At 48.8% G+C, this 14,281-nt stretch overlaps 6 protein-coding genes across 6 annotated transcripts; 1 reads left to right on the top strand and 5 right to left on the bottom strand.

Annotated features, from left to right (window-relative positions):
* Nucleotides 1-1,986: 1,986 nt before the first annotated feature.
* Nucleotides 1,987-3,541, bottom strand: FOBCDRAFT_288640 (uncharacterized protein; the record flags this gene model as incomplete). Its single annotated transcript, XM_031174029.3, has 1 exon — nt 1,987-3,541. One exon carries the CDS (start codon nt 3,539-3,541, stop codon nt 2,141-2,143), a length of 1,401 nt encoding a protein of 466 aa, XP_031050814.2. The 3' UTR covers nt 1,987-2,140.
* Nucleotides 3,542-4,016: 475 nt separating this feature from the next.
* On the top strand, nt 4,017-5,678 carry FOBCDRAFT_315876 (polyubiquitin-binding protein UFD1). Its single transcript, XM_031174030.3, has 3 exons — nt 4,017-4,291; nt 4,341-4,664; nt 4,716-5,678. Exons 1-3 carry the CDS (start codon nt 4,289-4,291, stop codon nt 5,529-5,531), a joined length of 1,143 nt encoding a protein of 380 aa, XP_031050815.1. The 5' UTR covers nt 4,017-4,288; the 3' UTR covers nt 5,532-5,678.
* A 663-nt stretch (nt 5,679-6,341) lies between these two features.
* FOBCDRAFT_315877 (uncharacterized protein) lies at nt 6,342-7,311 on the bottom strand. The gene is made up of 3 exons (XM_031174031.3): nt 6,995-7,311; nt 6,618-6,887; nt 6,342-6,566 (listed from the first exon to the last, which is right to left on the bottom strand). Exons 1-3 carry the CDS (start codon nt 7,153-7,155, stop codon nt 6,503-6,505), a joined length of 495 nt encoding a protein of 164 aa, XP_031050816.2. The 5' UTR covers nt 7,156-7,311; the 3' UTR covers nt 6,342-6,502.
* Nucleotides 7,312-7,808: 497 nt separating this feature from the next.
* FOBCDRAFT_315878 (uncharacterized protein) lies at nt 7,809-8,664 on the bottom strand (the record flags this gene model as incomplete). Its single annotated transcript, XM_054703405.2, has 4 exons — nt 7,809-8,000; nt 8,054-8,113; nt 8,168-8,425; nt 8,492-8,664. 3 exons carry the CDS (start codon nt 8,662-8,664, stop codon nt 8,074-8,076), a joined length of 471 nt encoding a protein of 156 aa, XP_054559380.1. The 3' UTR covers nt 7,809-8,000; nt 8,054-8,073.
* A 280-nt stretch (nt 8,665-8,944) lies between these two features.
* On the bottom strand, nt 8,945-9,695 carry FOBCDRAFT_257338 (uncharacterized protein; the record flags this gene model as incomplete). The annotated part of the gene is made up of 2 exons (XM_059611201.1): nt 9,454-9,695; nt 8,945-9,236 (listed from the first exon to the last, which is right to left on the bottom strand). Exons 1-2 carry the CDS (start codon nt 9,618-9,620, stop codon nt 8,945-8,947), a joined length of 459 nt encoding a protein of 152 aa, XP_059464192.1. The 5' UTR covers nt 9,621-9,695.
* Nucleotides 9,696-9,886: 191 nt separating this feature from the next.
* On the bottom strand, nt 9,887-11,891 carry FOBCDRAFT_215453 (uncharacterized protein). The gene is made up of 3 exons (XM_031174034.3): nt 11,507-11,891; nt 10,278-11,246; nt 9,887-10,225 (listed from the first exon to the last, which is right to left on the bottom strand). Exons 1-3 carry the CDS (start codon nt 11,659-11,661, stop codon nt 10,201-10,203), a joined length of 1,149 nt encoding a protein of 382 aa, XP_031050819.2. The 5' UTR covers nt 11,662-11,891; the 3' UTR covers nt 9,887-10,200.
* Between the last annotated feature and the right edge of the window lie 2,390 nt (nt 11,892-14,281).

Genomic DNA, 14,281 nt, shown 5'->3' on the forward strand with positions numbered 1-14,281 from the left:
ACACTGAATGAGGCTTAGTACCTGATCTTCGCTCGTAGTCTAGCTGCGGGTTTTTACAGCTTGTATTGCGTCTTTTACGCAATGTGGCGGGGCTGCATGTTCTCGGTCTTTGAGTCGCGGGGGTTCTGTTCAGTCACAGTGTTGACTCGATATCAACATGTAAACATGATACAATGCAATTATAACAAGATGTTGGAGCCCATCATGTCAGTTGTTGTAGTTCAAGGATACTTTTACCAGCTCCAGACATGCCTGTCTCCAAAGTCTAAGCAATAGGGTAGCCAATATTGACCTTGCGCTGTTTCACGCTACCCTGTTGTCCCTCTCTTACGGTGAGGTAACAATTGTTGAGAGGTATCATGATGGAACAAAAACAGCTCAACTAAACTCACTCAATTCAGCCCAACTCAAACATGAACTCACCGAAAACAGGGCCTCTGTCGGCCCGTTGGTAGGCCACGAGCTTTCGCGGACCGACTGTATTCGCTTCTCCTTAATGTTGCTATGTTCTCTACTACATCACATCAGATCAGTCCATGCCATCTGTAATGTCAATTCCATCGCCAAAACAAAACCCGCTTATCTGACATCGGGCCTTTGTCGAGACCCCTGGGTGTGTCCAGCATCTATTTCCAATCACCAAAAATGGAGACCCTGAATCTGTCAGAGCCCTATCATATCGTGCCTACGATTCCATAAAACCACGGACCCTTATGGTCTCATATTCCTCAGTAGCTATCTTGAATCTCACCGAGATTCCTCACCTGAGATCGAACCTCTCCTGACCTGAGTCCACCTGGGCTGACCGAACCCCTGCCCTGCCTATTCCTATGGACAGCAGTAGCTTGCTCGATCACCTCCACCATGATCCCTGAGCGAATCCAGTGTCAATCTGACCTGGACCTGGACTAGCTACATACAGCACACCCAAACATACATATACGCATTGCAATATCAGTTCATGATATCGATCCTTCTAGCATTACTCGAAACACCCAATACTGCTGATAATATCAATGCCGAGAGACCTTGATCGACATTATTTCAAGGTCAAGCCCACATAGACTCTCATCATGTTACGTACGAAAACTCGTCGTCGAATGGATTCCGAACCCTTACATTTCACTTACATACTGAGATGCAACTTCTGACATACATCATTCCCGAACAATCCCTGCTCCTCCGATCTAGCCCGTTCGTCTCCGGGAGTCAACCTCCTGCTCCCTCGGTGCTTGACCGTTCGGCTACGGCTGCGGCCCCGGCTTCCGCTCCACGTACCGGAGCATCACGGGATCACGGGCTTGGATCGGCTCAAGCCTCGCATGCCAGGGCACATGGTAGGTACCAACCTCGTCCGTCCCTCCGTATAACCCCATACAACCCCATCATTATCCCCAGACGTCCCCATTATCTTACTCCATATTCGCTGCCCCGGCTTTTCAGCCTCTTTTTCGAGATCCCACTCGCCCGGCCTCACCCGTTCCCGGCGCACTTCGGGATCCCCAGGAACGACTTGCCACATTATGCCCTATCATGTCCGTCTATCCTAGATCTTTCCAACCCTTTGATGGTCTTTTTGGCATCTAGTTTCCCTCTTTCGTCATCTTCCCGCGGCACCATCATGCACCATCATGATTCTCGACCATTGACCTTTATGAAACCAGTCAGCGGCCAAGCCTCGTCAGGCCCGCATGATCATCGCCCACTTCCTCCAAGTGGCCAGATAATGTGGCTATCTAACTCGATTTTCAATCTTGTCTTCAGATTCGGAGCCACAAAGCCGAAGCTATCTGTGCCATGCAGTCTTTCCCATGCAGGCTGTAAGTATTTGACGTGAAACGGGATCCACTCACCATCATGCCGTCGGGTTTGAAACGCCCACTTACAGCCCGTTTTGTTCTCTCTGACCTCTGTACACATATGACTAGTTGTGAGAGCATCCATACACAAGAACATGAGCCAGCGGATGTCCATCTCCGGAACACGAGAAAGACCGCTGCAGGTGCCCTTTTAAGCTGAAACTCGCTCGTTGCCAATCATTTTGCGATAGAGACCGGAGCCGAACCACACCAGATATCTGTTCAGCCCGCACTACCTTAATTTCGTTTCTCGACTGACATCCCATCCCGTTGTAATGCCTTCACTCAAAAGCATCGACATGTAAAGACCAGTCCCGGCCCTCCTCAACCTCTCGGAACTCGACCGCGCCCTCTGGGAAGTACCCAGCATCTTTCCACGCCTTCATTGTGGCCCCGTCATATGGCCCTTGACTGTCGTTTCCGTCGCGTCCATCTACCCATCGGAACTTCCACATTGTTCCCGGCTTCACCGCCGCCTGCTCATCCTGGTTTGTCTGTGAAGCTTCTGGTTCCACCCAATCCTCTCCTGTCTCCTTACGATATTCTCGGACGAGGAGCTCTCTCTCTTGTTCGTAAATGTCCTCATGATCCCGGCTTAACAGCTTATCTGCAGCTTCTGTGATGGCATCGATTGATGCCTTGATCTTCTTTTGCTCCGCATCCTCGATGTTCTCACCGCCATCAACTTCCATGCCTTCAGCACCCTTGTTCATCTTCTTGAGCTTCCATTTCGGGATCTTTTTAGGCTTTGATTGCTTTTTGCCGAGTCGGGCTAGAGCCTCGAGTGGCGTCTCAGCGCGCTCGAGATTGAGTATCAGAGTCTTGAGCAAATCTGATACGAGGACCTCGTCATCCTCTAGGCGCTGCTTTCGTGCCTCAGCCTCGCGCTTCTCATGCGCGGCGGCTGCCTTTCTCATCTCCTTCTTACTGAGACCTTCCAACCAGTTGTCGTGTACGGCGTCAGGGTCGCCACCTTTGCGAACGTAGTTGCCATCTTGGTCGAATTGACCCTCTTCCATTTCTTGCTTCAGGTTGAATGCTTCGACTTTGGGGGCGTTCTTCTTGAGACCTCCAGCCCCAACTTCTTCATCAATGCCCTCTTCTTGTATGGCTAGGTCTACATCTGCCTCGTCGTCGCTGCTTTCATCGTCGAGTCGGATGCCCCCCTTGTCTCTGCTGGTGTTGTCCACGCCATCGATTTGATCCGCATCTAGGAACCGAACTTTGTCCTTCTTGCGACCATTCTTATCGAAGTCTCCCTCCTCGGGGATCTCCTTTTCCCCATCAGCATCGTCCGCAGCAAACATGTCGTCGTCATCATCATCACCGGCCGCAGTACCCGGAGCTGCAGGGTCAGGATTGGTGGCGTCGTAATTATCGAGCTGCTCAAGAATGTCGACTTTGCCCCGCTTGCGGTTCTCGGCGCGTGCATTGAAGGTTTCGTTATCTGAATCACTATCATAACCATCTAGATTGACAGCTCCACGCTTCGTAGCTCCAGATACACCAATGACATCGGCATCGAGGATAGCATCTTCTTCGCGAGCGTCAGGCGCAAGCGTGGAGGGATTTCGTACGTCAAACTTGACTCTCTTAGAATCGCCGCCGTCTTCGTTATGATGGGTACGCGCAAAGTTCTCGCCGTCGCGCTTGGGGCGCGCTGCCGAATATCGTGACGCCATGGCCACTGCTGATTGATTTTTGAGTGCCAAGAATATGAATATTAGCGGGGTAGTAGTCAAAGTGATGATCGCTTGAATTGGACACGCAAAGTGAAATGATGAAGGAAACTTGATGGAGCTTATATGTATGTTTAAACTTCTGAGCATGGGTTCCAGAACTCGCTATTCTGGTTGGGGCAATCAGCTCCACTGAGCTGATGTTAGTTGACAGGTACCTGAACTTAGGTGGACATTCAGTGCCTTATCAAGTACCTGCCTTGAAACCTGGAAGTAATCGCCAGTACTTATAATAGCAATAACACGGCTTTGAAGTCAATATCATATGTGTTTAACTACTTGTCAGAGTTTTATTGAGTTTGGAATTAAATATTTTAGAAATACGTGCCTTATTAAGCTGAGAGGTACAAGATTACCTAGTAGGTACTAAGCGTCCTTGCCCGAGTCCCTGACAAACCAAACTGCGTCATCAAGAGCTGCCTTTTGTAGCCTCCACACGCCCACGTTACCTGTGGCTTTGGACCTTCAACGAACATTGATGGAGGCTGATCCCGTAAACATTTCAACCTCGCAACTGTGAATCACCGCCATTCTCCCTCCGACTACTTAAGACGCACGTTTCTTCTCAGAAGCGTAAGAAAACATAGCATATTTTCAGGGCAGCCGATCTACTCCCTGACCGCCTATATCTTCAAGTCCTGCACCTACGAGATCTCGAAATCGACTGCGTACCAACAAACCATTGTCGCCATGGTATGCCATCCTGCCTCGTCTTATAACTCGGTTGCTAAGAATTACACAGTATTCAGGCTTCGGCGGTGGGTTTGATCCCGCTAACCCCGACCACCTCTACAACATGGCCCGCCATGGGCGACGACCCATTGTGCAACGGTTCGACGAGTACTACCGATGCTATCCTCTAGTCATGGCCCCCGGAGCTGAACGACCAGAACTCAACTACGGTTCCAAGATAATTCTGCCACCATCCGCTCTCGACAAGGTGTCTAAGCTCCATGTACAGTGGCCTTTGCTCATGGAGTTGATCAACGGAGAGAAAGGCAGACACTCACATGCGGGTGTGCTGGAGTTTATTGCGGAGGAAGGCCGAGCATACATTCCTCAATGGGTATGGGGACACACTGTATTATTGAAAGGTCTTGTTACTAACACTCACTAGATGATGGAAACTCTTGGCATGGACGTTGGCGACATGATCCAGGTCCGTACCACATCATTGGAGCTGGCCAAGATGGTCAAGCTACAGCCTCAATCTGTCAACTTCCTTGAGATTAGCGATCCCAAGGCAGTGCTGGAGAAGGCTTTCCGCAATTTTGCCACCCTCACCAAGGGTGATGTCTTCAATTTCGCCTACAACGATGAAGTCTATGATGTGGCCGTTCTCGACGTCAAGCCCGAGACGGACAAGATGGGAGTCAGTATGATCGAGACCGACGTGTCAGTAGAATTCGCGCCCCCAGTCGGCTACGTCGAACCTGAGCGCAAGAGTGGAACAAGCACCCCAAGAAGCACACGAGGTGGTGTCCCTGCTGGAGGTTTGTTACACAACCAGGGAACCATGGCGCAAGCCATCAACTACAGCGCCATTGCTCCATCAGTGACAAGCAATGTGACAAACTTCCTTGGAGAGGGTCAAAAGCTTGCCAAGAAGGGTAGTAAGGCTCCGACACCCAAGCCAGCTACTCCGGTTCCTACGGTGGAGATTCCAGGAATGCCTCGGAGGCGCGATGGTGCTCCGGCAGCTCTCCGTTTGCCACCTAACAAGCTTTTCTTCGGATACGAGATCAAGCCAGTCAAGACGGACGCTGATAAGGAACAGGAGAAGGAGAACGCCAACAGGCCTCACTTTGCTGGCCAAGGTCAGACACTTCGAGGTGCCGTCAAGAGAAAGGGAGAAGGAGACGACAAGACAAAGGCCCCCGAGAAGAAGGGCACCAGCGAAGGAAATAGACTCGACGGTCGACGGCCACGATGAACAAGGACAATGCAATGAATTGGACTGGCGTTTGGGTGGTAGGGAACGTGATTTAGAGCTTGATTCGACTTATACTGGGTAGTCTGTCATTGATGCCCATGTTAGTGACTGATGTCAACACGAATGAATAAAAAAACATATGTTAGATAAGAGTCTCGTGTGATCAGAGTCATGAAGTTACACCTCAAGATGTTTGACTTACGGTAAATGATTACTTGCTGCCCTTTCTTCTTAAGAAACTCCTTTTGGTCTCTATCTTCTGGCACTCACTCGCAGACGAGAAACGAAAAACATACGGTGTGAGATACGGAGACACACTAAGAACCATGCAGAATATGCCATAGTGGTATATTGATACACGAATCACGAGCCCCAAGGCATCCGGATGCATATGGCTATTTGACTGCCGTTCTCAAAACCAACACAACGAACCCTCCAAGACTACGTAAATTTGAAATCTAGAAATAAGAGATGACAGACAAACGTTAGTCCCAAATACAGTCCATTAAGCCATGCAAGAAATTGGGTAGCAATCTTCATGAAGTGACTCTGCGTAGGACAAATACATGGTTATCGATCGAACATCCAAAGCCTTCAGAAGGTGAGCACAGCAAGAGTTGACTTTTCCTGCCCGGAAGCTACGCAAACAGGAAACGATTGAATCTGAGAAAGGTGTGACTATGAACGGGCGACTAGTGAGCATCGCTAAGCAGAAAGTCGCAACAAGAAATCCTTCGTGAGAAGCCTTTACGAGAAGCAGAAGATGGCTGGCGTATTACATGGGAATTATATGTGCACTGAGATGCGGAGTAGGGAACCAAAGTGAACTTCATGTTGCGAGGGCTATCAATCCAGTTCTCCAGGGCTGTAAATCCCCCCTAATATCTCGCCCCCCTGGCAATAGCATCAAAAGCCTCGATATTATCAACCCTTCAGATATCTTTCTTTTCATGATAGAGTTGCAACAATCTCTAAGCACCGTCACCGTTGGCAAGCCAGTTCTCAAACTTGGCTTCCTTCTCAGCAACAGAAAGGCTACGAGTAGATCAGTATTTGTATTAGGACATGCGTACCAGTGGAACATACCTGCCCCCAGACTTGCCCTGGACACCAACCGATGTCTTGAGATCCTCGTCCTCGTCCTCGTTCTTGTGCTTCATCTTCTTATGGACAGGAGATTCGACCATGGTCTCTGCATCATCGTCCTCCTCGTCCAGGATCTCGATCTTCTTCTTAGCAGGAGTCGATCGCTTGCGGCGGGTGGTAGCCTTCTTGGGTGTAGTAGTAGGGGTGCTGGTGGAAGGATCACCATGTCGACCTTTGAAGTCGCGCATGATGGACTTGCTGAAATGCTGACTGTTGCTGGTAAGTATCTGGACGTGATGAATATGGCTATGGTTTGGGAGGCTCAAGGACTCGAAGGGAAGAAATATAATGATATGAGAAAGCATGGGGAGACTTACGAGATGGCGTCCTTGGTAAAGGAATAACCAAGGGTTGCCATCGAGGCATGGACCTTTGGCCAGTTGAAGCGCATGCGCTCACCATCCTGAGCACCCATGATCACTGCGACGCACAGGTCACGCTCGGCGTTGGCATCCCACTTCTTCTCAGAAGGAGGCATTGTGTTAGGTGAGAGAATGGTTTGATGTAGAGTGCAGGATGTTGTTCTGAGGTTGAGGGATGGAGATGCAGTATGTAGGAGAAGAGGAGTGGATGAAAAGTGTGGAAGGGAAAGATGGAAGAGTAGTTCTGAAGAGTGAATGGAGAAATATTAGAGCGTCGAAAAGTCTTAGTGAAAGGGAAAGAGAGATATCTAGGGGGATATAGGCTGCGTGTGGCCGTGCAACTGGTGGAAGCGCTTGATTCCTCTGCCTAGTAACCGAATGACCGAAGACGCCAACACAGCCACGCAGTAAATATCATCCTGACACTGATATATCTGGAGGATTTAGTAACTTAAGTATCTATAAATATCGCATATACAGTAGAGTTCAAGTTTTAAGCATCCCATGGCAATGGTCACGAGAATCGGAATTAAACAAGGAGAGTACTCGACAGGCATTGATTAGAAACACTTAGTGAATATCCCATATATACTCGGCTAATACTCGTAGAAATTTCAGTGAACATCAGCGGAGGCCTTGATGGATACTCAGTAAGAGTGTAGATGCCCATGGGATGCTCGGGAAATGCGCATCAACACCTCACGACACTTCAACAGACTGCACAAAAAAAGAAGAAGAAAAAAAGGACGGGTGGTATCTTTCAATTCATCGCAGAGACATGCTCGTAATATTGCCCTCAAATGGCAAATCTCTCGTCGTAACACCCAAGGCACATGGAAACCATCCTCGCCTAGTTTTACCCCTATTTCTCTGCGATAGGCATGAGCCTGTTGATCACCACTCCAATGTTCATCAGCCGTCGAAGGCTCAACTTCCAACCCCCTTGACCGTGGAAGCTAGCCTGTTGGTCCATTAGCTGAGAACATATGTGACTGTATTTAGACATCAACTCACAAGGTAGAAGAAATTCTGACCTAGACCTCACCAACGGTGACCTCGTCCTCGGGCTCGGACCTATAAGACAGTTAGTAAGGAACCTGGAAGTTGACTCGGTATATTCCAACATACTTGGTACGCTTGACGCCTTTGGGGGACATGAGTTCCTCATCCATGTCGTCCGTCTCCATCTTCAGCTGCATCTTCTCATCCTCAAGATCCTCGTCCTCGTCGACGATGGAAGCCGACTTGGTGGCCTTGCGCTTAGGAGTACGCTTGGCAGGAGTCTTGGTGCTAGAAACGCGCTTACGAGGAGTACCAGCCTCGGAGCCACCAGAGTTCTGGATGGCGGTGGTGTCGCGGTTCTTGCGCAGCTTTTGGACGTGCTGGCTATAAAGACAAATATGTTAGCTGCTGACCTTTGAAACTGTGCGCAAAAGACAGAAAGAGAAGTACTTGATCGCGGAGTAGGAGTAGGAGTAGCCCTTGTTGCGCATCTTCTCAGCGACGTTGGTAAGGTCAGCCTTGTTCGGCTTGATCTCTTCAAGAAGAGAGAGGAGTAAATCCTCATGCGACGCATCATCCCAGCCTCGAGCAGGCTTACCAGCACCAGCAGCACGGGGAGCCATGACGGTGAGGATGGACAAAGTGATGAAGGGAAAGGGTTTATATGTTTGTTTATTTGGGTAGAGAATTATTGATGCCAGATGTTGAATGAAGAGACAGGAAGAGATGAGAAGGGCTTTGTAGAAGAGTTGTCTGAGATGTGGGAAGAGAGAAGGATGAATAATTGCAGGAGAAATGTGAGAAAGGATGAAGAGGTTAGAAGAGAGGGGAAGTTGAGCTGAATGCAAGTGGGGGATGGGAAAACAACAGTAACCACTATACAACGGAAAAAAGAGGCTGGAGTCAGAAATCGTACCGAAGAGCGCCCTCAGTGAAAGTGTAGCCCTTTTGCTGAAGATCACCCATGACGTTACTCCAGTCTTCAGCACTTGGCTTGATGTGTTGAAATAGACTGATCAGGATGTCTTCATGGACGTTGGCATCCCACTGCATGACTTGACGTTTGGCCATGGCGACGATGATAAGGAAAAGATAGAGAAGGGTGATTTTGAGGATGTTGATAAGAAAGAACGCAGCTTGCTCAGTGTTGTTGAGAAGTTGAGAAGATGAGTCAGATGAAGCAACAGAGGATGATCTCCCCCGTGAGGATATTTGTACTCACTTAGCCCTAAGGCTTAGGATAGAGGAGTGAAAAATGAAACCATGTTTGCACAAAAACGTGAATAGCGTCGCATAACCTCGAAGTGAATCACTCTGATGATTGCCCAAGCGCAGTACAGCGACAAGATAGCTCGACGATCAAAATCAAAGCAGTAACGCAAACAAGAGAGCAAAGAAATGTTAGAACCTACCGCACAGCGTCAAAAGAGGTGGTATATCCGCGCCCCTTGATATACTCTTCAATAGACTGCTTGACGGGAGGAGTCAAGCCCCCGTTGACCTGAGCGCCAGTGTAGAGGCCAACGACGAGATCAAGGAGGAAGTCGGCGTTGTCCCAATCGCTCGCTTTTCCAGGCATGATGAAGATCGTTTGCCGTTGATTGATTTGGTAGAATTGAGGTTGAAGATGCGGATGAGAGTCCAGATGTCAAGGGTGATGGTGATGGAAAGAGAAGAAAGCTGGGTAAAGCCGATCGCGAGATGAATTTATACTCCCAAAGAGAACAATGGAGCTTACAGCACAGAGATACTCTGAAAGTAGCGGTCGTCATTGTTCCAGCACGAGCACCACCGCAGTGACTCGAAACCTGCGTCTCGGGCACTGCCTCGCACTGCGGATTTCAGTGACAATAGAAACACTCTACAAGTTTGGCATTGTTACTGTCCTATCTACGACTGAACTTTCGACATGACCGAGAGCAATGATGTACGCTCCCAACTAAGAGACTCCAGCTCTTGCTTCTGCTAACCAAGTCTCAGCTCTTTTTCTTTCATATTATACACACAGCCAGAATGTTCTGGTATATCCTACAAAAATCCAGTCCTCGCTTGCTCATTTGTATCCCATCCCTTGCAAATGCAAAGGCCATTTAAGAAACTCCTAGTCTCTAACGCCAATGCCCGTGGTATCAATGTTATTCTACAAGCAAAGTCGGTGGCTATGCCTCACCATAAGTAGCAAAACTGAAAGGAATTAGTTGGCAGATCATTGATGGAAATATTGACAAATACTTACTCGGAAGCAAAATCTGTCGACCCATTATGGGCCGCCAAGGCCAAGACAGCTTCATCATCCATATCGGTATCCTTAGGGGGCTCAGGCGAACTTAACCGTGGCCGTTTAGCGGCCGGCTCATCATTATCGATATCCGCTTCGCCGTCAGCGTCACCATCGGCGTCGCCATCAGCATCGATATCCTCGTTGGCATGTTGCAGCTGCTCCGAGGTTAAAGCAGCTTGAGAGTCGTCGTTCTGCTCAACCGGCGCATGTTGAGATGCAGCACTTGCATCAGTCGCTTCACGGGCCTCCCGAGGGGCTTCCTGGGAAACATCCTGAGATTGGTATTCAGTTGAGCTTTCCTGCTGTGGCTGAGGCTGTGCAGTTGGCTGTGAAGCCTGTTCAGGTTCGTCCTGTTGATCTGGTTGAGGTTGAAAACCTGACTGGAGCTGTTGGCCAGGCGGAGGTTGCTGCCCGGGTTGAGGCTGTTGACCAGGTTGAACGGATTGTGCATGCTGAAGAGGATGAAGATGAGCAGGCGCCTGAGGAGTGTCAGGGGCACGAGGGGGACTTGGGTAAGTTATCGGGCCCTGAACATGAGGTGTATTGCTTGGGGGAGGAACTTGTTGAGTAGGAGTCGCAGGAGAGATGTTGCCAGGCTGTGCAGCACCTTGAGCTGGCAGATGAGCGCCAGTTTGATGATTGCCAGCAGGAACACCATAAGATTGGACTGCCTGGGGATGAGGATGGGGGTAAGGAGGTACGGAGTTGGGCCCGGGAACGATACCAACTGGCATAGGCTGATCGGAGGGGATTTCTCCAGCTCCAGGAACAGGAACAGGAGGCTGTTTCCTGGGCCGACCTCTTCCAGGGCCGGGACGACGGGTGATCGGATTCATTGTCGGATCATTCCTGCGTACAATATCGCCATTGGGTCCAGCTGTCTCTGCCTTATTCTGAGCTCTGCGAAGCCCCTGAAAATGTTGTCTGGATACATGTTAGTGCTGCGTTATTTAAGAAGTTGGACAGGGTTTAGTAGGGTTATTTGTATATATGAGGTGAGTCAAATATGTGCTGTGTGATAATAAGTGGACGTAAATGGACGACTCAGGTATAAGCCAACTTGACGCGTAACGACCACCAGCACGAATTATACATCGTGATAAGCAAATGATGATAACGTTATGAAGAATCGCAAAGTCATTGAGTATAGGCCAGTATGATAGCATAAAGATATAAGTACTCACCGGCAGCCTTCATTGGTGAAGCCATAGCCCAGACTTCTCATATGGTTACCAATGGTGGTCCATTCTGAGCCGCTTATGACGCCAATGTTCTTGACAGAGAGAATAGTAAAGAACAAGTCTTTGTCAGCTCTATCATTCCAATTTTTACTATTCATTCTGAATTCAACGGAAATAGAGTAATTGTCGACGTGACAAAGAGTGATGGGTTACAAGGCGGCAACGCGACTGTAGATGGTTAGACGCTGTTAAGGCAACGGCTGGATCAATGGGAAAATTGATAGTGTAGGTAGAAATTGCTAAGGGAAGGGGAGCCCGCTGAGGCGCGAGGTTGGGGGGATGTGATGGTCCAAGCTTCTTCTTGGCATGTGGAAGGGAACAAAGGCATTTCGGATTCGGATGAATGTTATCTCCGACTCGAGAGCCTATCCGTCGAGATTCATTGGATGATGAATCTCGAGAGCTTTGCTTTTCCTAGAAGTACTATCTATGTATGTTTGCTTTTTCTTCTGCTCGGTTAGATTTATACAATGCCGAGTTCAAAAGGTGTCTGACAACAGTCCTTTCTCTTGGCAGACAGCATCGTGACTTGTTTGTCGTTGCAATGTACCTCAGTTTTATACCAACTCAAAATGGTAAATTGAATCAGAATGTGAGACTGACAACGACAAGCAAAATATGTATATCGTAGGTTGTTTTGTGGTTGGTGATAGCAAAGCAAAGGGAAACAAGAAAACTTAGGATCTCTACGTATCCTAAATGTCAAAAAGACCTAGGTAAGTTTAGTATAATCTAGTATAGACTTAGTAGACCTTATTAGATTAAGTGTTTTTAGCACCCTAGTTTAACGTCAGAGGTTTTCTTGCTCCCTGGGGCAAAGGTCCCAATGATTCAACAAGTCAACCTCCTAAGAAAGACCAGCAAATCACATTGACAACCCAAATGATGCCAACATAAACAAACGGCTACCGAAAGAGGATTAGTCGAGCTCAACGTTAGATCATCTGGTAACGGAGTGGCAGACCCGCCAGTCTGCGCCACAAAGTGAAGCAAGGGGATTTCAGGGGGACAAGAAAAGATGACTTGAAGTGGAGACAGTGTACGAGGTTCCCTCACGTGCTTTCGTTCCCATTTCCTGTCCTGATGAGTCTGAGCAAGGTCCCACCAGCTGCGCGCCCGTCGCGTCTCCCACCCACTTCATCTCATGCCCTCCATAACGACCAGACATTGATTCGAGGGCTATACACGACCATGAAAGCTTTAATTATCGTTGAATACGAATGTTTCAACTACATTTCATATACTCGAGAATTTTCCCGACTTCAAAAGCTCTCGCGGTTGTTGAATTGCTACTTTTCATCGTCGTCGTGACGGATTGCGACCATCAACTTTTTTCTAGGCTACACCCCTCAGCTGAGCGTCAAGAGGCAAACAGGCAAAGCAAACCTCGGCGGATCGGCTGCATGCTGCAATTTCTTTCATTCTTGAGCCTCGAGACCCCGATCCTTGCTCTTTCTGATGTCTCTTGTCTCATCACAAGTAAGGTAGTCTGCTTAAACATGCATCCAGTTTGAACTTGCTGCACACCACCATAAGCTTGAGCTCAAGCTCAATTCATCCCCCTGACCAATTGAATATTTGCCTGTATAACTGCCACGAGGCCATTTGAACAGGATATCTATCGCTATGGATCGCCAAGTCGCCCAACCCGGTCCGCTGCGGTTTTTCCCCTGTGTTGTTGCATGTTGTATGCCCAATGTGCTATTAACCATTCGTCGGTGACCCGCGCAATGAGTCACACTTTGTGGTTTCACCCATTCCTAGGCTTGTAATCCCTGCTCGGGTATGCTTTAGCTTGCCTTTATGTGTCTATTTAGAAAACTTGTCTTTTGTCAATTGCCGTTGGCTACCTTCAGCTTACGAGACTTAAAAGAGTGAAGAAAGAGGGGAAGATCAGCTAGACCGGTTCTGAGCAAAACCACTTAAATTTAAACATTCCAGTCTCAAATGAACTCAAGTTAAGAGTGAGCATATCATTGTCTCAATTGATCAATCACGTATTGTTTCTCCTTTTGAGATCTCATCTGGAGGCAATTCTTTCATGGGACCTGCGGCACCGCTGAACTGTAGTGGTTGCAGCACACCCTGCCCTGGAGACAGGGGCCATGGTGCGCTGGGGCCCGGCGGTCTTAGACTCAAATTTAGTGGGTTTAGCGGGGGGTCAGCAACCACTTTACGCGGTGTTCGCGCAGACCGCAGCCCCTCGTCGCGCCCCAATTTCCATCAACGGGAGGGATCGTCTGGATCCGACAGGAGGAACAGGCAACTATGGAGCATCTTCTGCATCATGGATCGTAGCATTCTCAGACATTTTCTCTCAATGCCTTGCGCAGCGCATTACGGCACATTACACGATCCACGCTGTGCCTGTACGGGGATGCTTGGCCCCCCCCTGTATCTGCCTGGTTTTAGTCCCCCACAGAGACGGGACAGGAGGTGTGTAGGTGTATGTATATGGATGTAAGTTGGTGTGTGTGGCATCACATTAGGTTGGATCTTAGCAGACAGCCCAGACGACTCATAAGTAGGCACTACCTACATATAATACGGATCCCTTCCTGTTCTTCTTGGTGCCTTTCTTTCCATCTCTTCCCTCCTCCGCTTGCCGCTTTCTGCCTCAACCTGCCCCGTGCCACATCACCTTTGCATCGTGCCATTCACATTCTTCATCAGCACTCCAAACTACTTAAACAAACTACTTGAAAGGCAATCCAGACG

This window comes from Fusarium oxysporum, chromosome II (genome assembly GCF_013085055.1).
Source record: "Fusarium oxysporum Fo47 chromosome II, complete sequence".
In the NCBI taxonomy this organism is placed as follows: domain Eukaryota; kingdom Fungi; phylum Ascomycota; class Sordariomycetes; order Hypocreales; family Nectriaceae; genus Fusarium; species Fusarium oxysporum.